Consider the following 26,027-nt stretch of genomic DNA (forward strand, 5'->3'; position numbering starts at 1 on the left):
CCCCATAAAAGAAACTTTTACCTTAGTATTATCTACTATATTCAGATTGATTTAAGAATAACTCTTATTCTGCTTATCTATGTTAGAAATGGTTCTCAACTTTTTGGTTTTCACTTTAGATTTTCAAAACCATCAGTGGATCGCTACCAAAGGTTAGATGAGAAATCTCTGTCAGAATTTTGTTGCTGGTTTAGAAAGTTATTTGTGTTTTGGTGTCTTATTCCCCTCATCCCCCAACAATTATGTATAATTGTGTTTCTAGTTCTACTGTATCAGCAACCCTATGAGCAGGTTTTAAAACTTAGTATAGAAAAATTAGGAATAGTGACAATGGAGCCTTTTTTCAGGTGTTTTTTTCTGTCAGGATGTGTGTGGGAGAGAGCTGCAAGATACAGGGCAGGCAGAGCCTACTGCTCTGGGACAGGTGGAGTGGGGATGGCAGGCTGTCAAGAGGCTACCAACTGGAAACTTTCCAGCTAACTGGAAACTGCTGGCAGGAGGAGATGTCATGGCAAGGAAGGGTGATCAAGGTACCACTGTCAGGAGAAAATTGCCTAGTTTTCTCGCTGAGGGATTCTGGCTCTGTTCTTGATATTCTTTGCAAAGTGAAGAATGGTGAGTTTAGGTTCATTTTTCCATAGACTGGAAGGGAAGGGCCCAAAATCTGAAGATGGCAAAGCTGTGAGAAAAATGATGCTTAGACAGTTTTAGGCAGTGTGGAGAGATGGTGAGAACATGTGGACTAATTTCTTATTGATATGAGGAATTATTTTGTTTACATCAGCATGACTGGAAATGCTTGCTTAACTGTAACAATTCTATTTGGTGGATTTATTAAGTGCACAGTAGGCTAGTAGCATTGCTCAAAATAACATGTCCCTGTCACTGCCTACTATGAGGAATTGTTTACTTTACAATTTCTCTAAACTTTAAATGTTTTGGCTGAAATTTTTCATGCTAAGTCTCAGTCTGTGACTGATTCTTTTTCTTTTAGTAACAAAAAAGACAGTTCTTTCTGGAGACAAAATCTGTGGGAAATGTGTCCCTTTACATGACCTTCATTCTAATAAATAAATCCAGTGGTTCTTTCCTGAGATGTGTTCGTGCTGGTAGTGGAATGAACCTCATTGGAATTAAATTTTGGAAGCTTGACATTTAGTAAAATGTCATCATAATACCAGGGAGATGCCTTTTGCTGTCTTGAAAATTACCCCTGAATTTGCCCTGCTGATGAGGCTGTTCGTGCACTTTGGAGACACCTCAGATTCAAGAGCTTTGCTTTCAAAAGTTTCTCTCAATACATGCTCACAGAGGAGTTATGCTCCTCTGGGCTTAATTCAGGTTGCAGACCTGCCTGCAGGGTTGAGGGAAGTGGGATTGTGCTGCTCATTAGCTGATCTCCAGCAGCAAGGAGAAAAGGGATGCATCAGTCGTGGTCAGGTGGATATGGTCAGGAGAAGGTGTGTGAAGGAACAAGGAAAAGAGGTTGCAAGAGCCAAAGGAGTAGAAGCAAAAAGGGAGCATGTGCAGGAACTTGGGGAATGGGATTAAAGGATGGGAGCTGCTCAGGGCACAGAGAACAACCAGGTGTCTGGGGAGTCAGAATGGGAATAATGAAAAGGAGGAGGCCATGGGGTACAGATAGGTAAGAGACAAGTGAGATAGGCTAGGGGCATGGGGGAAGGGTCTGTTTCTCTCCAGAATACAGAATTCTGACTTTAATCAGGTTATTACACAGATGGGCAAGCTCTGAAATATATTTATACACTGCTTCACTTGCTACCAGTGTGGAAGGTGTATGGTAAATGAGACAGGGGACCACAGTGGAGGTATTATTAAATTTAAGACAGTTGATTGATGCTCTGTGGGACTGGCTTGTTTTTCAGCATCTGTGACAGAATTTCTGAATGGTGAGGATTTACAACAAACTTTTTTCAAGTGGCTGGTTAGCCATAGGCTTGTCATTCTGTGCATATCCACTGTGAAGTAGGTTTGGTTACTGGGAGGCCACTACAAGGAGGTCTTGAAAGATCTTCTCAGGCTGGAAACTGAGAAATAGGATTTCTGTTGCCTCAGGTTGTATGACTAAAATGAATGTAAAGTTTGTGCCCGCTTTCCTGGCTGTAGAATACAGATAATATTGTAACCTCACCTTAAAGAAGTACAGTGAGGGTAAATTTCATGGTCTTGAGAAACCTGGATACTATGGGGACGCTTTGTCAGAGATGCTTAGCATGGACATGGATCATTTTGCATTCTGTGCACAGTTTTGGCAGTGTGGAAGAAATAAATCTTGAGGCTGTGCAGTGCATATATGGGAGGATATCAAGCAGGTTTTGACTCAAACACTGAGGCAAGAGTCCAGTGGAAGAAAATAGAAAGTGGCAATGTGACTAAAAGTTTTCATAACATTAGAGTGCAACAGGGTTACAGTATGATGTGAGATCCCAAATCTCCAAGCTTCTGGATGTTTGACTTAGCAATCTAAAAAAGCTGTCTAACATGACACTTTAAAGAAAAAAAAAAATTAGTACTTTAGAAAGCATTATTAAATTTAGGTAGCTGAAGTTGCTCACAGGTTCTTTGCATAGATTTGTCCCTTCAGAAATTATTTTTCAATTAAAACTTGAGAAAAGGATCTCAGCAAAATTACTGAACAAGAACATGGCAGAGAACAGAGCAGTCAATTCCTCCTGTAGACAGAGCTCTCTTAGCAGATCATGGATCTTCTAAGAGTCATCACCATACAATGATTTTATCTAGTCAGAAATACTGTAAAGCTCAAAATGCATTATCCTATAGCCTAGGGCAAATGACAGGAGACTAGGTGTGAGAGAAAGTGCCATAGCTGACTCACTGGGAGTGCTTTCTCAGTGGTCATTTTTTTCTCCTGAACAGAGTATGACCAGAGCTTGTCATAAAATATCTTTAGGATGCTTAGAGTGTATCTGTCATCACTACATACATGCATACAGATGTGTATATATGCATATATATATATATATATATATATATGTCTGTATATATATACATACATATAAAACTTCTTTAAGATGAAGTAATTATTTCTGACAAGTGAGGCTAAAAATTCAAAGTTGAATGATCCCTTATATTATTTCAATAAATGAAAGCAGAGAATGGAATAAGTGATCCAAAAATAAGTATGATGTTAGGTGTTGCTTTTGATCACAAGCTTGTTTGGTTACAGCATAGTGTGAATATAATGGTTTTGAGGCAGTGGTCTTTCTGAGAGAAAAATTAGGCTTTTATTTTCAATTAACTAAGCTTCATGTTATTTTCAGGTAGCTGTTGGCTAATAGTATTTCATGTTTTGTTCCTTATTTTATGGCTTTTTGATTTGTGATGGATTGGACAGGACATGAAACAGTGTCTTGATGCAGTAACCACGAGCTGGGGCAGATTGTAATTTAATAGGAACATCAATTAATGTGAACACTGTATAAAAAAACCCACATTGGGAAGACAATTTACTAGGACTAGAGGTGCTTGATCTTCAAAAAAGATAAATATTCTGGTCTGACTGCACTGATACAGGAAATTGAACCCTTCCTTTGTACATGAGTGGTTTCATCCTATGATCAAATGGTGCAGTGAGATGCAGAAGACCTCATAGCCTGCTGTGTGTTTGTTTTTGGCCATATATTTCTCTTAGTTGTTTGTCACCCTGTTATATTATGAGAGCTGGAAAATTCGATAAAATAAAAACCCCAACAGCATACAGGGATGAAAATGTGACTATGTCTTGGTAGAGGTTTCACCAGCACTTTCATAGCATCTGTCCAGCTGTGGTGGTAATGTACTTCCCAAGCTGCTGGCTGCATTTTCTGAATCAGGTGCATGGCTTGTGAAGGGTGAGTGAAGGTTGGCCAGGACGCCATCTGGTCTTGTGAGGGAGAGGGAGAGAAAATCGCCTGTAGGTGCTGGAACAGGGCTGCAGCCCTTTCCACTAAATAGACATTAATTAGCTAGTAATACCATCCTGGCATTGCTTTATGAAGCTATAAGAACCTAGATTCTAAAAAGGAGGAAGAAAAAGGCTAAATTCCAAGTGCTTCATTCAGCCACAAGAATCTGATCACTGCCCAGGAAAACAGTGTGACAACACAGATGTTACAAGGTGGTTTGGGGTACTTTTTAAAGATAAATCTTTGTATATTGCAAGATGAGAACAGCATCAGGGATAGAAATTTGCATGTAGAAAGGAGAAAGTATGCTCATTTAGTGGAAGTTTAGAAACTATAAAGAGATGATTCAGAACATTCTAGGCAGGCTGCCTGGTGACAGTGAATCTTTAAAATTTCAAAGGTTGGTAATGACTTGAGAAATCCAAGGGTTTGCCCGAAAAATGTTGTATTGGAAAACTCAGCATCAGCTCCTTAATAGGCAGAGTTGTCTACCCTGGTGCTTTTGATAGCAAAATCTGAATTAATTTTCAGGTTCAGATTTAGTTCAAGCTGCATTCATAAAATGACACTGCAAGAGTGAAGTGTGTATGTCTTAATCAGGTATTAGCACACCTGTAAGAATTGCTTTCCATTTTGCAGATGAGGCTCTATGAGTACTGATTGCTTTCAAACAAATCTTATTTTAGTGAAGGTGTAAATCACCATTACCTTTACTGTACACTCCTGTGTAGTCCATATAACAGAACTTGAATATAACAGAATGCAGTGTCTATTTTTTTGCTCAACTCTCCCTTTTCTTTCTCTTCTGTTGTCTTGGATACTCCTATAATAGCTTGTAAAACATCTCTCTCACTACCTAAAAGTGGAGAGATTTGCCTTAAGCAATTTTGCCTCTTGCTAGGAAAGTGATGTAAAAAAGTTGGGGTTGTCACTGGAAAGGAAGATGTAGACCCAAAGAAGGGGGAAAGTGTTGTAAAGAGAACTTGGAATTATTCAGAAGAGGGTAAATATGGGTTAAATAGGAAAATAACTTCAAAGAAAGCAAAGAAAAATAAATTATAAGAATACGGCAAATGAATCAGAAATTGTTTGGAGGGAAAACAAGTTCTCTATGTGAGAATGAGCATGAAAAAAGTGATTCCTTTTGGTGTGGGGTCTGATCCTGTATTTTTAAAGCTTTTGCTATTTGTCAGCATGATGCAGTCAAATAGTCAAAATTTTATACACATCCTACATAAATGCTATAATTTATCCACTGTTAGGCAAACCTTTCTTCAGTTCCTCTATAAATCTTCCCTTACCCCCACTTATGCAGAATTCTTTGACAAGGATGCCACCTGTTAATTTTTTTTAGTCTAGTGCACAGAGGTGGTAAACAATGTCATGTATTTTAAGCTTCTGTTGTGAATATGATTTCTCTATACAAATCAAGTTCTTATCTATTTTTTGGGAGATTTTCCGTGGGTAAAAATGCAAGAATTCTTCAGGGACTCCTGGCCATGTCTGATTAGCAGACACACCTTGACTCAGCTGTAGAAGAAAGGCAGAGTTGGGTGAGGAAAACAATGCTAAAAAGAGAGAATGGAGAGGAATGTTCATACTGAAATACCTTTGCAAAGACTCTCTTGCGTGAGATATGGTCTTGGTTTATTCTGGGTGGAAAAAAGATGAGAACAGATACTCTCAACTCAGGATTCAAGAGGCTTTGTGCTATTTCAGCTGGAGTGGTACCATCTCAGGGATGGTTCTGGGCATGGAGAGATCCTGGCATTTAGTTCTGGTGTCTGAAGGCACAAAAGGAGGACAAAGGAAAGTGGTGCCACACACAAGCCCCGCTAGGTCAGGGGATGAGCCATGGCTTTGTGGTGATGGCAAGCACTGCACCTGAGGGGCCGTTGCAAACAGTGAGAATCAGATGGTTCTGGAAGCTATTCAGAACAAACTTTCAGCAACTTCTGGTGTTACCTTTAAGTGATTGCATACAGGCAAAAGCTTATTTAATCATCTCTTCTCTGTTTTGATTAGTAGAATTTTTATGTCACTACTGTCAAGTCTGGCCTTATCTATAGAGAACTGGGGCTGTAGAAAATTCATGTCTTTTACTTCTTAAAACTTTCTGCAACAGTCATTAGTAATTGGTACTTACATGTCATCTTGACAACCCCAGCCCAGTAATACTGAGCTTTAAGACACGGCTTTTGCTTCTGCACTTGTTAACCATAATTGGGAAAAGAAGAAATCAGAAATTGGTTTACATTTGCATGTCTATAACCTTATTTGTATATGTGAATACAATGTAGAAAGTGTGTGTTTTCTTCAAGAATGAAGTCTCCAGCCTCTGCTGCTGTGAGGCAAAGGGGTTTTAGTAAAGTGGGCACAACTGAGGTGGATGAATTCATCTGCCCCTTCAATAGATGTCAGAAACAGAGCACATCCTATACTGTGTCCTGTACAGTGTTCTTTTTCTCCTCAGTACTTCTTACCAATACATCTTATCATTCAGCATTTAGCTCTCCCGACTGGATTGGGTGGGACTTTGGCTTCCTCTTTTCTCACCAAGCTGCCCCCTCTTAATGACTTTTGTGGCATCTCAACACCTGATGCACAGCTGAGGAAATTCACCCCGCTGGCAAATTATTTTGACAGACAGTGACATGCAAAACACTCCCACACACGATGAGACTACAAATTGGCTTCTTTAGAGAAATCTTGCTTCTTGACTGGCATCCCACTTTCCAAGAGGGAAATGCAAGCAGTCCAGCTCTCCTCCTCTCCTTGGGGCAACTTCAAGCAACAGAATGAACTGGTACTTGACAAAGGAACAATCTTACCTGAATGTTAAAAAGTCAACTGCCACTTAGCTTGAAAATACCTTCTGAATATTTCCAGTAGACAAAGGGGCAAAGCCAAGTTTTCCACATGGAATGTAAGTTTTTATTTTGGAGTGCATTTAAAGGTTAAAAAAAATTATGTTGGCAAAGTAGAGATAGCTGGGTACCTTGGTTTCATGTAAGTGGTTTACCATAGGAGTTATTAATCTGCTTTCCACTCTCTGGCTGATAGCCAGGACTGAAGCTGTAGAGTCTCTTTTCTCTTTTTTTTTTTTTTTTAAATCCTCTGTTCCTTTTCCCTGTTGCTTCCATCCTTGCTTGCCTACTTTCATCCTTGGTTTGCAAAGCAGAAACTTCTCTGAGAAGTAAAACAGCTTTACAGCAAAGAAGGCAGCAATATATCAAGAGGAAATCTTCTCATAATCTTGTTTTCTTTTTTTCTGGGTAAAAGAAAATTACACTTGAATATTTAATTTTTAGGGCCTACTGCTTTCCCTGCAAGCATTGGACATGTGCTAACTGTACCTGGCAGGAGCAGGGTTGCAATAGTGGACTTGACAATGCCACTGTAGAATGTGAATATCCCTCTTTCTAGCTTTCTGGACTGGAAACAACAGAAGACCTGTGGTGCCAAATGATATTAACGGCACTGGAAAAGGGGATGGATGGGTTTACTGGGATGATAAAGGATGATTGACAGAAAGATATATTCTTCTGAGTATACTTTAAGCACTGTTATAAATATAGTCAAATATTCTCCAGCATGGCAGGCTTAAAAGCCAATCAAGGTTGGAAAAGTTGTAGTTGTAGATATGTATGTCTGTATTTATGTGTACCTCTTACTCATTTGTGAGGTTGAAGTAAGAAAAAAACAACCAAAACAATAAAAAAACAAACCCCAAAGCTCCCAGTCCTACCTTTTAGAGCATTGCACAGGAATAGCAAGCTGGTGTCCATGTGCTCTGTCCCTGCCATAAGGAGCTGCCATCTGCTTGGAGAGGAGACTGGTTCTTAATGCGTTCTCACTCAGTACCAAGCTGTCTTATCAAAGCCAAAACTAGAGAGCTTCAGAGCCTGGGTAAGAAACAGCCCTGTACATGTGTTACACACACATTGGGCTACATACTGTGTTCAAGCTTTCACACCTGGACATCTCATTATATGCATTCAGACTACATTTCTATTCCTGTTCATTTCTCTAAGTTCTGGTTTAACAGGCTTTCAAAGAGAATAGAAATGTAATTTTATAAAATAGCTGATCTAAACTATCACACAGAAATATTGCTTCACCTGAGTTGCCTGTGTTAAACCCAAAAGCCAAACCTTTTCCATAGTTCTTCAGATATTTTCGTGTTTGTATTTCTGCTGTGGCTGAAAACTGGGAAATGTCAAAAATACCATGTAACAAAAAGCTAAAGACAAAGGATAGTTGTGTGAAAAGAGGTCATCTTTTAAGGTTTGCAATGGAGTATTTTAGACCTGCAGAAATTACTTGTATTCTGACATGAGCCTTCTCTTGACTCATAGAGCAAAAAGTGAGATTTTTTTCACTGGTGTGCTGTTTGGAAAGTTCATTGTTTCCCAGGCTGTGTGTCTTGGCATGGCTGCTCTGCAGGGAGCTGCCCTTTCTGTTCCATGTCTAGTGTGAGTGCCTGAGTCCCCTGGCTCTGGGCTTGTATGTCAGGGTGTAGGAGGTACAGTGACTCTTTAAGATGCCTGCCAAAGGACTTGGGTGAGCAGAGAAACTTCTGAAAGCTTAAAAACATTCCATTTGTCCCTGCTTGCCTGCTGCTCCTTTGCACTAGGAAAGGCCCACTAAAACCCACAGCTTTGTCTTGTTAGCTGAGACAGAGAGTTTTTAGCAGTGCTGGCACAGAGGTGTGTGCAAGGAAGGGAAATACATGGAGAGCAGGGCCATAACAGAGAGCCTTGCTGAGGTTCTGGCAGTGCAGATGCCCATGGGCAAGCAAGGACAGATGGACCTGGCTAAATTGTGCCAAGAGCTGAAATCAGAGAGCCAGAGATGGCTTGGAGCCAGTGTAACCCTGACTCCTAGATTCCTGTTTCTGTGCCAGGCATCTAAAAGTGCAGCACAAAAGCCATATCTAAAACTCCCAATAGAAATTTTTTCTCCATCAATTAGTCTGTAGCAGGAGTGTAAGCAGCTCAGCAATTCTACTCTGCCTAGGATCTCTATGTTATGCATATTAACTATGTTGATTTTTAAATTTTTAGATTATTTTTTAAAAGATGGCAGGAAAATGAGGGTTTCTTAGTGCTTAGCACTTGTGAAAATCAGGCCACTTATTTTTTAACATAATTGCTAGAATCTGTTTATGAGGGATTTGTGTGTTTCAGGAACAAAATGCTGTTTCTCAAAAGTGACTGGTTTGCATTGTCATAAAAAACACACCATTGAGGGTAGCTTCTGGATTATTTAGACACCCCAAGTGGCCTAAAATTATTTTGGTAGTATCTCAACATACCAAGCAGCTGATGCGCTTCACCTCCATCTAGCCTGAGGGCCAAATGAAGATGTGTTTTATGAACCAGGTTATACCTGAGGTGCTTAAATTGGAGCTGTCATGGCGCTGTGTTTAGCAAAATAATTTCTTTATCTGGGTTAATTAAATTTGAAGTCTTAACAAAGTGACCTCTGCTTTAATCTTTTCCTGGGAGAAGTAAAAGTGCACTGATTTGTTGTTGAGGGGAAAGCCAGATGTTTTGTTAATTAATGGATGTGCTTTTATTCTCATGTAGAATGCTGAGGAAGTGCATAAATGTAGCCACTTTAGCTCCTGCTCCAGGTCTTCTTAACAGTGGCCTGTGTCAAACAACATCCAATCCCTTAACATCCAGGTTGTTGTTTCACTAAAGCATTACATGGTGTCCTTAAATCTCCCTTTCTATAGGTCAGGGAGGATTTTGAAGATTTAATTAAAGTCTGGAAATGGAAGAAGAGCATTTCAAAGAAGCTGGGATAGAACCCTCTTCAAAATAATTCTCTTGCATTCCTCTGAGATATTTTAGTGCCATGTAGTGATAAGAGAAAGAAAGGCCAAGTATTTATAAACAGATAAAACAAAAAACTGAATTCAAACAAACTGTGATTATCCTACTGTGATCTTGCTGCTCATTTGGAAATACCTTCTTTTTCAAGTAAATACAAAGCCAGCTTGCTCAGGTCATGTTTTGAGATGGAACTATCTTATCCAAGATGAATTTCATAGAACATTTCTCTATCCTCTTTCTCCTTTTAAAAAAATTAATGACAGGCATGTTTGGGTTTATATCTGATTTTGCAATAAAGTCTTCTATTCCCTTTTTAAGCAGCAATTCCCAGACAACTCCTCTGGGTGTCAGTACAGCTTCAGGTATAGCTGCATTGTGGTTTTAACAAGTCATTAAAACATTCCACAGTGGACAGAGGAAAGGTAAGAGATAAAAGGTTAAGCAGTAGTGCAAACAGACTTGGGACAATACAGGGGACACTGACGTGCCTGAGACCCAGCATGGAACACATCTGAGCTGCCCTGGTTTCCATAAGAAGCACCAGTTACTTTCCTGTGGGTTTGACTGCATGTGAACAGCCTGAGGCAGTGACTGCTGTGCAGGTGGAGATGGAGGCTGCTGAAGGAAGTGATGCCTTGGGAAGGCTGACCTAGAATAGAGACTAGACAGGGCTAAAAAATAAACTAGGTATTTACAGGGGGGCATCAATAGGTACATCTTGGGCAGCAGAACAGCCCAGCTAGGGCTACACCCAAGATGAACCCAAAATGGTCACAGAAAATGGACGACAGGCACAGAGTCTCACATTTTTGTAAGTTCTGGTCCATTTGCATATTGGTGTTAATTGTCCAATTGCACCTTTAGGTTATGGAGTCCCATCCTTCTTGTTTTTCTCTCTTCAATCCACACTGTTTATGTTCTTGGGCCTGAGATTTGGATTGGTTGTCCTTGGTCCCAAGCTAGCAAAGGAATTGTTTTGTCTCCCTACTCTGTGAAGACAGCTTACCATTCCTTAATTAATATGAAGCTCAGAAGTACACTCTAAAACAGCACAGAATCTGAAAAATATAAAAGCTAAAACCTGAGGCATCAGAAGTTATAGAGATGCTAGAAAGAATACTGAGCTTGTCCTTTAGCAGGATTAAGAAAGGATAATATCTCTAGTGTTTGTCTCCAGATGGTTGTTGGAGGTTACAGCACATGTCCAGATAGATTTCTGCAAACTGATAAATAATTTGAATGGAATTTCTCAGATTCAGGGGTCTTGCTGGTCAGCATTTTCCCATGTGTGTGAGGCAGTATGGTCATTGTCTATGAGAAATATTTGAGAGGAAAGAATGGCAGGGAAAATGAGGTAGTAAACCCAGAAAGCTTTGTAGAGAGACTTAAGGAATTGCAAAGAACTTGGGTTGGGAAAATCTCTGGAGGTCAACTAATACAAATCTTCAGGATAGATCCAGCTATATGAAGTTCAGAGACTTTTCCAGATGAGTTTTAAATATCTGCAAAATTGGAGATTCAGCAATCTCTTTACACAGACTGTTCTTCTCTTTGATCATCCACATGGTAGAATTTTCTTTCCTTAACATCCCATCTGAATTTGCCATGTGCCAGTTTGTGACTGTTGCTTCTTTCTTCATGCAGACTCTGCTTTCTCTATCCTTTCCTGTTAAGTAGTTGAAAGCAGCAATTAGATTTTGTCCAAACCTTCTTCTCTTGCTGAATGAACTCTGCTTCCATAGCCTGTCATCCTACAACCACAGCATCTCTGCAGGCCTTTCTGGAACACAGTCCAACTTGTGAATGTCTGTCTTGTTCTCAGGTCTCACAAGCATGGACTAGAGGGTCAAAAATAATTTTAATCTACTTTATGGCTCTGCTCTAGCAAATACAGCTCAGTGTGTCTTTGGCCCTTTCCATCGCAGGGAACTCTGCTGACAGATGGTCAGCTTGTACATCAGGCATCCTTTCTGAAAAGCTTCTTCTCAGGTGTTGGACTCCCAGCCTGTCTTGTTGCATGGGTTTAGTCCTCCTGAAGTGCAGGACTTTGCATTTGCCTGTGCTGAACTTGCTAACTCGGTGTACTTCTCCAGTCTCTGATGGGCACTCTGATCCGGGAATGTATAGGGTCAAAGTGAAAGTGTGGGGAAGCTCTCAGAAATTCTTTGGCTTTTATTTTTCATCAAGTGCCATGGGAGGAAATGGTGATGGCCAGACTGAGCATTATCTGGTCAGGGACCAGGAAAGCAAGCAGTTCTGCCTTTCTACCAGTAAAATGATATACAGTTTGCAGCTGGGACTGCAGGGCACTCACAGTTACAGGGGTATTGATACAAATTGCTGCATGTGAGGGTTTCCTCACCTATATTTTAAAAATTCTTGAAGTACTAAAAATTTTCTTCATTTGCAATCAGAGGATATGTGAATAAATCCCAACAGGGATGCCACTTTTGATTCTGAAGAGATGCACTTGCAAAATGAGAAGGAATGGGTTTAATTTGACAGCTCTTGCTCTCCCCTCATCACAGGCAGCTGTTGTCAGACTGAATTAAAAAGTTGGCAGAAATACATTCCTTAAGCAGGAAAAAAGTGGAATGGTCATAAACCCCAGTAGAATTGCTGCATAGAGATTGTTATTTGGCCTTTAAATATTAAATGGCTGGTTTTAAATAGGTCTGCTGCAGATGGTTTCTGCTTCAGGTTTATTGATTAAAATAGCTGCTTTACATCAGCTCCAACTTAGTTTCTCCAAAGGCTTTTGTCTTCATGAATAATGTACTCTTTGGCTGAAATTATGCTAGAATTCATCTCCTGGACTCTGACTGTACATCTCTAGGTTCCTAAGTCTCAGTTGACTAGGCTCAAAATTGTGACATTCCCTGTACTTCCCTCCTTAGAAATGAATATTCCTTCTTCCACTCATCTAGTGCTGAGCAAACCTAGTGCTTGCACATTGGAATGTGCACTTGGAAACAGCTCTGGCTGTTTGGCTCTTTGAGAGAGGCTTGTATGATATTGAAGGTTGCCTTGCCTATACTGAGGATTAGATTTCTGCAGCAATTCATCCAAACCCTGCAAGAGTGAGCTCTGGATCAGACAGTGAACTTGTAGGCCTGTTGTGATTTCAGGTGGGCAGGTCTCATGCCTTCAGTATTGTAAGTATTCCAATTTGCTGGATGCATCTTGTGTATGTATGATCAGGCTTTATTTTACACCACTTTTATGGCTTTTTTATGCATTTCTAAGGATGTGTACCTTGATTTCTGGAAGATGCTTGAGGATTTTGCATTAAGCCCAAAGGATATTGTTTTGCTTGCACAAGGGGTGGTGGAACAGACCTGGCACAGCCTCCCCTTGCAGGCTGAGGCTTGTAAGTTCTGTTATCCCTCTGGACTGAGTTTGCCACTCTGCAACAAAACACTGCTGCAGGACCTGTAAGAAAGGAGGGCTATGAACAGCATGGAAAGCAAACAGAGGTGTTAAGACCTTTCTTGACAACCTGCTTTTCCTGCTCCTTCCTTCTGATCCTCTTTCCTATCACAGAAATATGTTTTTATTCAAACTATCTGCTACAACAATAGCTGTTTGTAAAACTAGAGCAGGAGGAAAGTCAGATTAAAGCCTTTGGTGAAAATATGTGAAATCAGGCTCCCCAGTTTCCTTTATGCATGGGAAAATAAATATCACTATTGGTAGAAGAGACAGTTGAATCTCATGACTCTGGAAATGTAATCAGTCACAGATAATCTGGCCTGCCTTTACTCTCTTTGGGAGATGGTGACCCTTTCTTTCTACAAATTAATTTTACACTAAGATAAAACCAGAAGAAAAACCCATTTGATGTGTGTGTGTATATGTGTATGTATATATATATATATATATATATATATGTATATATAAAGAAAAAAGTTATTCCATTCTGAAATGGCCAAGAACAGGATATTGCAGTGCCTGAACCTTTTTCTGGAGAGTTTTTCTGTTTTGTTTAACCAAATGAAAATCTCTTCAAGATGTCATTTGGCAAAGTGTTTTGACCCAGGTGAAACCACAGACCTTGACAGTATATTAGTTTTCCTGAAGCATCTCTGACTTTTCTGTATTTTTTTTTTTTTAAGGCATGGAGGCTGTGAAGATGATAACTTGCTTCTTTATGACAGTAAAGCACATAGCCAGGATCATACTGGGAGGGTAGCTGACAGGCACTAGACAGATGGTTCCTGTGTGGATGTTAGCAGATGAGAATCCTCCCTTCTTGGAACACCTGTCTGGTGACCAGTGCTGCCACAGCATGTCTCTCACACTTCTTACAGACCTGAGAGAAAGATGTGTGACCGGAAATATGAGCATCTACTGGATTTTTTTTTCCTGTCAGGAAAGCCCCCTGTGGCTGTGGAGTGAGTGGATGTGGTTTAGAGCAGGTCATTAGACTTTCTCTCCTTCCTCCCTTGGAGCCTGCCATAGGCATGGGGTGGACGAGTCACTGCACAAAATGCCCAATTCTCTTTAGTGTGGAGGTTTTTGCATCCTCACTTCCTTCTGGCATAGCGACAAACAAGACTCCCCTTGGTGTAGTTAGGAGAGGACTTTAGCAGTTAGGAAAGCCTCCCTCCCCCTTGCTAAATTGTATGGCCTGGAATTGTAGGAGGATGCTCAAAGTCCTCTCTGCTCTTTGCCAAAATACTTCATGTCAGTAGTGGAACAAAGGAAGCTCAGTTTATTGTGGTTGAGCCTTTGGTATCTCCAGTGATGGAAGATCTCATTGAGGCTTTTCCTGTGGCTGGGATATTCAAAACCTTCCTTTGTGGCTTTGCTGCTACATCAGAAAAGTTGAGCTTATGCTATTTTGTTTCCTGCTGTGTGAAAGCAGCAATTGCCTCTCTGTCAATTAACAAGGGATGAAATGAGCCAACAAGCTCAGAGTTTATCAGGGTGAGACAGAAAGGTGCATATGTACACATCAAGATACTGATATAAACCTGATGAAACTGATATAAATAAGATTATATAAACCTTATTTTCTCAGGATACCAGGCTACACAGTTACTTGATGGATCCTTTCAAATAAAACCACTGATAGCAGCATTAGTAGTAATGTTAAATTTCTTACAAACATAGTATTTGAAATATGCAACAAAACAAAAAGGCAATAATATCTTGAAAAATATATAATAATTTTAGGCACACAAAATATGAATAAACATATTTTTCATCCTCCTCTTCAATCAATGTTTTAATTGAGAAAGCATTGGTATTGTAATAACATCTCTTCTGTTGTTGATGCTTTAAGGAACTAATGACATCTGTTTAACCAAGCATAAAGAAGAGCCAAGTTATAGGATAATCTGTATTGTTTATTTTATTGTTTCAAATAAAGAACTGAAAGGTGATGAAACTGGGCAATTAAGAAACAAAACAAAGGAATAAATTCTGCTGATGCAGTGCAATACTGCATTAGAAATGGGTGGAGAGTCAAAATATGTGAGCCAAGGAATCTTGCATGATTCTTGTGCATAAAAATATTTTCAAGTATCTAAAAAACTTTAATCTCTTGATATGACCCATTCTGATTTGTTTAGCCTTGTAGAAAATGCAGTGGGTTTTGATGTTCAGAAGGGGTTCTGCTAGGAGTTAAGGACAAAAGTCTGTAATTGACTGGTCAAAGCAGGACAGTTCTAGTGGTACCTGCTAAATCCTTTGGGTTACTTGCATTCCTGCTGTGTTTCCATATACATGGCTGAAGGGTGAAGGCAGAGCTGGCCTGGCTGCAGCAGAGCAGGATACATGCTTAGGATGTTGAGCAGCAATCAGAGCCTTTAATGGGAGTAGAGGATTAATTAATTCTGATCCATACAGACACATTGGCTTCTTGTGCAGCCAGAATCCTAATTAGGCAATCAAATTTTTTTCCCTTTCACAGTGACCATTGCTCCAGCTGTGCTCTCTTTCTTCTCTTAATTTGCAAATCTCTCTCTATTTTACGGCAAAAAAAAAATTCACATACTTTGGCAGGAAAGCTTCCTTCTTTTCTTTCAATTTTTCCTGTTTGCATCTACATATTTGCATATCTGCTTCTGATGTTCTATAATCCCTCAACCTTCATTTTCAAGCCCCTGTTATGAAATGAGATTATGGCTTCTTCCTCAACTCCTTTATTCCTCTAACCCAGTGTTCCTTCACTTCTTTCCCCCTCCAGCCCTCAGCCCCTGCTGACTCAGTTAAATATACATGTGCTCTTTTCCCCTTTGTTCCTGCTTTTCCCTTCACCCCTCTGTGGCTGCTTTTCATATGTTGGCTTTGATCTGTTTGCTGGCAACACTAACATTTTTAAATCTTTTCTAATTTGTTTTTTTTTTGTACATTGTTGTGAAATTAAATACCTTGGAAAGGAAATATGGGTTGCTTCACTCGCTGCAGGAACAAACTCATTGGGTGGGAAGGCTGTGTATGCAACTGATATCTGTTCTGGGGAAGTGCTGAGGAATGGTCCAGTCCTCTGGACTGTGTGCTGTCAGTCTGGGGTGAGTAATGAAGGTACATCCCAGATTCAGCTCCATGCTTAGCTGCAGTTTTGCTAAGCCACACTACTGCAGCAAAGGGGAAAATGGAGGTGTTCCTTCGTTCTAGGTGGTGACCAAAACCATCAGGATGTGATCCTTAGTGATGGGGGAACTGTGACACAGATCCCTGGAATTCACTGGGGTTCTTCTCTTTGTCAGGGACACAGTGAGGTCACTTGTGTTTTGTACCCCTTCCCTCTCTTGGGGTATTGTCAGACTCCTAATCCACTGGCTAGGATATCCTATAACTTTTGTGTTATAGGATATAACACAAAAGCTGGTAACTGCTGGTATGTTGCTTTTTTCTGTACTTACATCTGTCCAGACTTTTTTTTTTTTTTTATCTGTTGTGTTATTTTTGTGAAGATGGCACTAGTTCTTATTAATTATGGCTACACTTTTATGCTAACCACTGCATTGATTTATGGCAAAAAAATGGCCACTGTAGTTCCTACCAAGATGTCATTTCCTTGACCACCCCTTGTTGTGAGGTTTTCTCCTGGCAGTGGCAGTAGCAGGTGAGTTTCTGCCAAGTATCTGTAGACAATCTTTGCATCAGTCCTCACAGAGATGCCTCCATATGGTCACTTTGGCCTGCAGAATCTGCTGCTAGATAACCTGTTCAGCTCTATTTTTTTTTTTTTTCGTCAGATGCCTTTCAAACCTCTCTTCTAAGGAATAAAGAATAAAAATTTCAAATTACTCTATATCCCATTCCCCAGACTGAGACTGAACTTTATTCATCACCTTCCTTTTACCCAAGATTGACTGAGTTTTGTTGTTTTATTCCAGGTCACCAGTTTCTTCAGAAGATCAAGGTAAGATCTGTTTTATAGATACTAACAGCATATTAAATAAGACCAAAGACTAGTGAGTAAGCTCTGTTTTAACACAGTTGTGGTGGAGAAAAATGTTTTTTTTATAAAAATGAAACTTTGATGTTGATGAAACTGTTCACCCCTAGACATTAAGTGCTTGATCATTTGGTTAGTTTAATTAGGACTGACAGACGTTGTTGAGTTATTTGTAAAATGAATCTTGCTTAATCAAATGAACTATTGCAAGAGTTTACAGTTTATTCATCCAACTGTGTAGAGGTTCACCTGTAGAAAACACGTGGCTTAAAGGAGAATACATGTTTTTTGTAAAGATAAACACATCTTTTATGACTCTCATAGGGCAACATCTTTGTCACTGAGAGGGAATGTGTTGTGTTTTAAAGGCTTGGGCACACATTATCTTGGGTTGCCAGTAAAGTCAGTTTAGTAGGACAGTAGGGAATTTAGCTGGGCACTTCTACATGGAAAAATCTCATGGCTTGAGTAGCAGGAGCTACAGGTTATAGCAATATGCTTGCTGTGAGCGAGACTTGAAGGATCTGATCTTTCCCTATGGACTAAAGAGGGAGTTGGTGGTGACCAGCTGCTTTAATGATGTGTCAAACTTAAGTCCATCAGCAGTATATCAGTATATGGCTACATTGGTACTGAAATCCAGAGATATACTGTGAAGGGATAGTAATTGCATTGCCAGAGTTGCATAAGGAATGAGGAACAAAAAAGGGAGACTGTCTGAGAGAAGTTCATCCTGTGGCTCGGAACTGGGAATACACTTTTGGTCCAATAAAGAAATATCTATGTTCTTCTGGCATCCAATTTGCATGCAGTCACAGAATCAGAACATTTTCTGGCCAATACCATAAGCATTACTCAAGGAAGGTCCACATGGGAATAGCAAGGGCTGTTGCAAATGGAGGTGAAGGAGGTCTGAGCCTAGAAGTGTGTCACTGAACTATGTTCACTTGGAGTGTGGAGTGACTAGTTAGGTATCAACCTACATTGTCCTTGGCTCCAGCCAAGTTTTTCAGTCCACTATAATGAATGTCAAACATTGTAATTAATGAACTTCTTCCATCTCCTTGGCGAGTCCTTTCTCAGTAACAAAAGTTGTAAAGAAAGCCATAAAAATGAACAAACATGCAATGATATATCTGTCCCATCTAGTCCATTCCTAGTGTCTGGTAGCAGCAGATCCTATGACAAATAAAAATATGAGACTGGCAGAAGTATATGGGTTTAATTTCCTGGTGTGCCCTATTAGATTTTTTTTTGATTTACAGCTCATTGATTTCGTGAACCAGATGGAGTTTTCCTGTTTAATAGTTCATCTGCTTTTTACCATGACCACAGTTTCTAATATGCAGTACAAGACTGTGAGAAGTTAACAGTATACCTCATGTCTCCAACTCTCAGAAGGGATTTGAAATCATTAAGGTCTAATACACTATTTCAGGACCTGGATTCAAGCTGCATCTCAGTGCATAAACTTGTTATGGGCTGCTCTTGCTATTGCATTTCCCTTGCATTTACTCTATTGCTCCATCTTTATCTATTAATGGAGCAACAGACGGTGTATATGCATTTCCTTGTGCATCTTTAAAGGTTAATATTTCATGCTGTCAGAATGCTTTTCTTCTTTCCACTATTTTTATACTATTTGAGTTTTTGACAAAACCTTCCTGTTTGCCATCTACCATCTGCTGCCAAGGTTTGGCTTTTCAGGTTTGATCAACATCTCTCAATAGCCTCTTCCTCCTTGCCTTTCTTCCCTTTCTATCATAAGCAACCTCTTCTGAAATGCAGAGTGAAAGGCCTTGACCAATTAGTGATGTGATAGTGCCAGTTATTAGAAATTCTGTGACCATGGAATTTCTAACTAGGCTTGTCATCCCTATAAATATGTAGGAGCTTCTCTCAAGCACAAAAGATTTCCCATTCTCCAGTGACTTTTCAGAAAGAAGGGTCCAATACCCACTATGCCAGCTACAGACCATGGTAAATGGGCACAATGCAAAAAGGAAAATGTGATAAAAGTGCTGCAGCATAAGCTCCTTAGAGCCTAGAAGGTTGTCAGTCCACTGAGACTGCATGTGTGGAGGCATCTCAAATTAGACTTAGATCTCAAATCTCTTCTCCAAACAAAAAAGAGGGTCCATGAGAGAGCTGAAAACTTATCTCTGATTTACCTGTCTTTTATAGTGTTTATGCAGATGTCTCCTGGCATATTGTTCTTGGAGTATGTATCTTGAAATCAGTTTGAGGCTTATCTGTTCATTAATAATCACTACTCAACTGTGGACCTATTCAATATGTTAAACATTTACTTTTTTTAATGAGGCAATAATGCTTTGGCCTACATAGTGAGGGAAGATCCAACAGTGGAATAATGTAACTTCACTGTACCTACACTCTGCCCTGTATTACAGCTGCTCTGCCCCATTATGGACACCATTCTAGTGCTGATTTTCTGATGATGTGATATGTTGATCATTACTGAGAAAAGGCTCTTTTTCTGTTGTGTCAGATTTTTTGTATTAACTTCCCTCTTGGTTCCTGATCTGTGTTTTTTCTGCTTTAATATTCAATTGTCACTTTTTCTTCTGCTGTTTTTCTGTTGGTTTTTTATTATTATCATCCTCTTTCTTTTTAAATTACCCTTTCCTATTGACCACAAGGTTACATTCTGTATAGATTTTTCCATTGTGCTCCTCACCTTAGTTTCTGGATGTCCTGCTTCTGCTCCAGTGTGGACAGACTGTCACAAACACTAGTGGGAAGGAGTAATTGTAACATCTAACAGACTTGTACCAGAATTAGCATCTAATGTGAGTGGCACTTCCATTAATCCCTGACAGGACAATGCATTATGCTGTCTTGACAAGAGGGTGAAGATAAAGCACCATCTGTCTGGGACTGGGCATCTATTGACCAATTGTAACTGCAGACAATGCTCCTTGTTGGGGACACGTGTTAGAGGCACCTTTATCAGTTACAAATCAGAGACATTTTAATGGGTACAGAAAGGGAAAGAGCACTGCTAGAAGATCTCAAATTTCAAAAGAAAAAATACCCACAACCTCTTAAGATTTGTATCTTTGTTCTTGGCACAGGTAGCTAGGAAACAGATAACTAAAGAGTTAAATCCGTCAGCTTTTTTCTTTTTTTTTTTTTTTTTTTTTAATTAGCAGAAGGAGTAGACAAAGCCCCTTACCCTCAAATTCTGATTGAGAAAATGATACAAGCCAGGTAAATCCTAAAGCATACCAGTTTAGACAGGGGATTGATGACTCTGAAGAAGGGCCTGGTCGGTCAGGTATGCCCTGGTTCAGCTGCAGCCTTGGAAGACAGTGGTTTTTTTTGGGTTTTGGGCTTAAATGAGACTCAACAATGGTCAAGTGTCAGGCCCACAGAAGACATGGTAGATGTCATGATGGAGGGCCAGGCAAGTCATCTTTTAGTGAAGGGCATCACCTGCTGTATTTTTGCTGTATAAAAAGTCCTGGTGATATGCCCAGGAGGTCTGACACTTTTGGAGGTTAATGCATCCATTGTTTATGGAACAAGTACGATAGTGTGATGGGAATGCAGACTTCTAATGGATCATGCTTCCACTACACAGTCATTGCCTGGTTATGCAGTGCACACTTGTTTTCTGGTTATCGTTAGGTGAATGGTTGAGTTTTGCCAAACCCTTTATTCATCCAGCACCTTTCAGAACTGCACCGTATTTTGTGTGCACACTGGATCATGCCCTATTTACAGCCACCCTGCAGAAATCTACATTAAACATTCATATCTATACTTTTATCTGGCCAAAGTTAGGTTCTCTCTACACTTTTTTGTTTACCTTGTACGTTTGGGTTGATTCTTCATTATCACGTGAGCAATTGAAGGAAATGTCCTTAAAAAGAGTACAATGAGTTCTATTTCCATTTCAAGTATTCTGAAAAAAGACCAGCAAATTCTTGAGTGTTGCTGGTAATGGTGTAGGGACATTGGTGTGTTATTCAACTTGGTTATTCATCAGTGTGTTATTCAACTTGGAACTGATGCTGCTCAATAATTTTGTGCCTGACTTCAAACAGAGGAACTTTGATGGAATTATACAGTTTTAAGTAGCTATACTAATGCACCTCAAGTAGCAGTCAACCAGAGCTTAATCCTTACACCTGAGTTGCATTCTGATCGGAAGACAAGAGGTTTTAAATATTTATGTCACTGCTCTCCTACTCATTTCTCTATAAACCAATGAGATTGGGCTTTCTGCCTAGTTTTCTTTCAGCAGACACGTGGTTTTGCTGCATCAGCATAATTTCTGTGATTTAGGGTTTGTGGTTTTGGGCATTTTGTGTGTAATAGATCCAAAATTCATGAGGGAATAGGGGACAACTGAGAAATTCAGACAAGAGGGAAATGCATTCAATGGAGCAATTTTGAAGACAGTTATTACAATTAATAATATTATACAAGAGATTAAGATAAAGGATGGGTTTTCTGCTTCAAAAGACAAATACCAACACTCAAATGTCTTTCAGATTCTGCCAGATGATGGGTTCATGCCATGGAGTCGCTCCATGTGATATCCATGCCTGGATATCCTACACCTAGGAGGGATTTGTGTAGGGCCAAGAGTGCATTAGAAGTAAAATGAGTTTATAATGGTGACTTCTAAATTTATCTCAATTAGAAAAAAAATTCCATAGGGTTTGCTTGGCATGGGTTCAGACTGAAAGTTTGAGGTGGGAGGTGTAACTCTGGATATCCCTCTGAATAGATAAGGAATGGATTGATGAAGTGTGTGCATGGAAGGCGGTGGTAGCTCCATCCCATACAGGAAAATGCTTTGCTATGCAGTGTCTGGTCCTGCCTTGGAGGCAGAATGTCCTATACACTCTGGTAAGTGCTCCAGCTCCATTAAAGAGAGGAAATCTAAATGCATGCAAGCAGGAAGATGGTTTCAGGAGTCCCAGAAAATAGCACAGGAAGGAATAACACTTCCTGGAACCTCTGATAGATAGGATTTCCTGTTGCCCATGTGGCCTGTGGGAAGGCAGACTTCACTCTCTTGGCCTCCTTTCTTCTTTCTGGAGCCACTCTCCACTAATCTTGATAGTCACAGTCTGCAAAGGGATGTTTTCCTCCAGAGTTTTGAAGCAGTCTGCCACACTGATGAAATGGATGAGCAGGGTGCTGCAGATGAATCCAAACGTCTCAGTGCTGGTAGAATTAAAAAAATAAAGATAAAGAAATGAATGGCTATTTTGTACACCAGAGACCTTCTAAAGAGAGAGAGGAGATGCTATATTATTCATGGTGATGCTGCAGCTGTTTACCCAGCAAAAAATTGAGCTGTCTTGGAATGCTTTCTCTGTGCAAATTAGAGTATGGGAGGGGTTGGAGGGAGGCTCCCGACTGCAGGTATTTATTTTGATTAATTAGCCACTTTGAGAAGAAAGCCCTCCTGGATAGTGTTTTGAAAGTGTCTGTGGCTGAGCCAATGATGCCTTGGGGATCTGCTCTGGGTTGGCTCATTTGCTTCTCAGCTCAGCAGAGGCTGGTATTGATGGAGACCCAGGGTCCCCCTGGCGAGAGAATGCATTCTGTGAAAGCACATGTCTAGGGCTGAGGGAGGTCCTTTCTGGATAAAACCTTTAAAAGGTGCCTACATCCCACCTCTTATCATATCCAAGCAGTCTGAGGGGTCAGCAGACATCTGAGGGGAGATGTCTGGCAGATGTGGGCATCTGAATAAGTAACAGATGAGAACAGAAAAACATTTATTTCATGATGTCCACTGCCATTATGCTTTTCCCTTCTGGAGGAAGTTTGAGTGAGGAATATGTTGTCTGAATCAGAGTGCTTGTTTTCAAGCAGAAGCTCTGGGTAACCTTGCAACCTGTTATGCTTCTGTTTTTTATTTTCTGATGGAGCTTGCTCATAATCAGATAAGAGTGGCAATCACTTCACCCACTGAAGAACTTGGCTAGAAAAACTATTCTTGACTATTCTTGAACTGAATTTTGGATGATGTAGTCCTCCTGTGAAGCCCTAGCTTTTTAAAGAAAGAGTTACTTAGATATTGCCAGGCAAAGGCATTGCAGCCAGTGTTGCAGTGGCAAAAACCTGCAGGAAGTGTGCTAAGAGTGCCTGTGATGGGAATGGTCCACAAAGCCAGAGAAGAGGAACAGTGTTACCCACAATGCTTCTTTATTGCTCTCCTATTTATTTTTAATTTAAAAATAAACCTCTGCTTAATTATTTTACCTTCTGCCAAGGTAGTACCACTCTATTGATAAAATTACTGCATTAGTCAGCCAAAGTCTTCCTTGCCTTGTGTTCTCACTTCATCACAGACATTTCCTTCCACTGCATCACTCCTGAGAATGACATAAATTGTTGCCTTGGTTTAAAAATAAAAATGGTGGAAGAGAAAAGGAAGGCAAAAAAGTGATGTGAGCCAGATGGTGCTTAGTTTATCTGTGACTGTTCTTTGGGGTTATGAACTATTTACAAAGGAAGTATTTTTTTTTTTACCATCTTTTCCTTTTGTAAATCTGAGTTAAACAATCTTGCAGCAAAAGTTCAACATTAGGGTATGAATACTTTCACTCCTAACTATCAGCTGCACTCTCAGCTCTGCACTAGTGCCACATAAACAATTCAGGTTGGACTCTAATTGGCATCAAAGTAGCTTTAAACTAGTCTGAGTGAAAATGGGGCTTTAAAGGCAGCTTGAGTGTAATTTACATCTGCTTGAAAGCCTCTTTATCCTTCCAGGGTTGTATGAAGGGACTTCTGTATAAGTGAGAATTTAGCCTTTCTTTCCCTTCAGCCAGCATGTGTGGCTATTTTTACCTTCCCCCACAAGTTCCTTCTCTCCTACCAGTGTGTTGGTGCAGTTGTTTGAATTTTTAAATTCTTAAAAGGTTCATAGTGCATATTTATAGCCACCTAAGTAATGATTGAATTTTTTACATGTTAAATTTTTTTCTTAATCACAAGTTAGGCGAACAGGTGCAATCAAAACTGTGTCAATTCTCTAAATTTGCATGGGATACAGTGCTTTTGTAACTAAAGGACAGCCCTCAAATATTTAGAAGGATTTTCTACCTCTTTGTCCAATCCTAGAAATAGATGTTATTGAGGCATGAGTCATTCAGAGGGCCAGCAGACTTCAAAAGTGTCTCTCTCAGACCATAAGAGGATGTGTGCTTCTGCACATTTTCCTGTCCAGGTGAAGTAGCTGAAGAGAGTGTGTGAAGACCTTCCTAATATCCCTCTTGCTGAACAGGTGTGTGTGCCTGGCTGCTGCTCAGCTGATGTGCTGCTGAGCTCTTGGTTGCAGCAGGTTGGTGCCCTCTCATTTTTCTTGGTCTCCTGGGAGTATTTTGAGCTCTCAGGCTCTTTATTTTGTTGTCTTTCATGGGAATAGTGCCTCACAGCAGAGCTCTTGTGACCTGCCTAGACTGCTGGCATTGCCTTCAGGTTCCATAAGAAGCCCAAGAATCTGAAAACCCATGGAGAACCCTTGTTTAACCCCTGTTTCTTTAGGGCAGTGGTAGCAAACAGACAGATGTTGGAAAAAAATTAAAAATCAACAAGTCTTTCTTTTATTCACCACAAGGGATATTATAATTTAGGCAGGAAACCTCTAAACGGCATCTATTTTATGTTGTCATATTTCCATCATGCTTCTGCAGTCTTTGGGCTTCTCTAGCAAGTTCAGAAGCCTTTTTCCATTCCCTGTGAATAGAATATTTCAGTGTAAATATTCGCTATATTCAGTGAATTCAGTGACTATAGAATAACTTATATGTGGTGAATATATATCAGTGAATATATCTAGATGAATATAGAAGAGTGAATATAGTGAATATATTTCAGTGAATATAGTGAATAATCACTGAAATATATTATAGAATAAGTGGTTTTACCATTTATTTCTGGATATTTTTTTTTTTTTTTTTTTGGCCAGCATCTAGAAGACCCCTTAACCCGCAAGGTTTAATTTCTGTCTAGTTTCTTCATGGTTTTCAGTTGTCACTTCCACTACTTGCAGGTGCATGAAATACGTGAAGAAAAATTTAATTGCTCCTTTCACTCAGCTTATCTTCAAAGGAAATATTTAATCACCATCAGATTTGGTGAGACTTGAGATTGTCTGTAGATCAAAGACCTGTGAGCTCACAGTCATTCCAACAAAGCGTTTTCAGTTTTGTAATTGAATTTCTCAGTTATGTAGACAGTTTGGCATGTGTATTTTATAGGTGATTTGTTTCTTTTTGTAACTTTAAAAGCAGATAAAATGTTGGAAAGAGGTAAAGTTTCTGTAAAAGCTCAAGTGCAGAGATTTGCTACTTCTCTTCATGGATCCCTCAAATGGTTCTATGGGACTGTCAGACCCTTCAGAAACACCAAGGGAATTCACTGCTTTTTATCTCAGGTGTCTTTTTCTCACAGTCCTCTCAGAAGGGAAGTAATCCACAAAGCAATTCTCTGTGGTACTCCCCATTCCTTTCATCTGGAGGTTAAGGCTGAAGATCATGGCTAGAGTAGAAAGAAATCAGTTCTGTACATTCATGGGTAAGTTATATTACTGTCAGTTTGTCATAAACCTTTTATGAATAAATTGTTGTTTACAGAGAAAATAGTGTATTTCTGAATTGGACTCCAGTCTTTTGAGAGTGTAGCTTTTGGAGTGATTGAAATAGAAGTTATTGATTTCTGTAAAACTGGTGAAAAATAAACCTTGAGGGCTTCTTTTGTTATCTTTCCTATAATGCTGATCTTTAACAGCTCAGAAGACTCCAACTATGTAAAAGTACTCCTCTAATCAGGGTGGGTCAGCTTTTAACATCTCAA

The 26,027-nt window shown here is 39.8% G+C and overlaps 1 protein-coding gene across 5 annotated transcripts in view; it reads left to right on the forward strand.

Moving 5' to 3' along the window:
- Positions 1-26,027, forward strand: part of DGKI (diacylglycerol kinase iota) — a 207,125-nt gene that overhangs the window by 152,567 nt on the left and 28,531 nt on the right. For all 5 annotated transcript variants that reach the window (XM_021552019.3, XM_077783351.1, XM_021552020.2 and 2 more), the window contains one exon: positions 17,119-17,144. In XM_021552019.3, the coding sequence (XP_021407694.3) occupies positions 17,119-17,144 (26 nt within the window). The remainder of the gene's footprint in view (positions 1-17,118; positions 17,145-26,027) is intronic.

This window comes from Lonchura striata, chromosome 5 (genome assembly GCF_046129695.1).
Source record: "Lonchura striata isolate bLonStr1 chromosome 5, bLonStr1.mat, whole genome shotgun sequence".
Classification (NCBI taxonomy): Eukaryota; Metazoa; Chordata; class Aves; order Passeriformes; family Estrildidae; genus Lonchura; species Lonchura striata.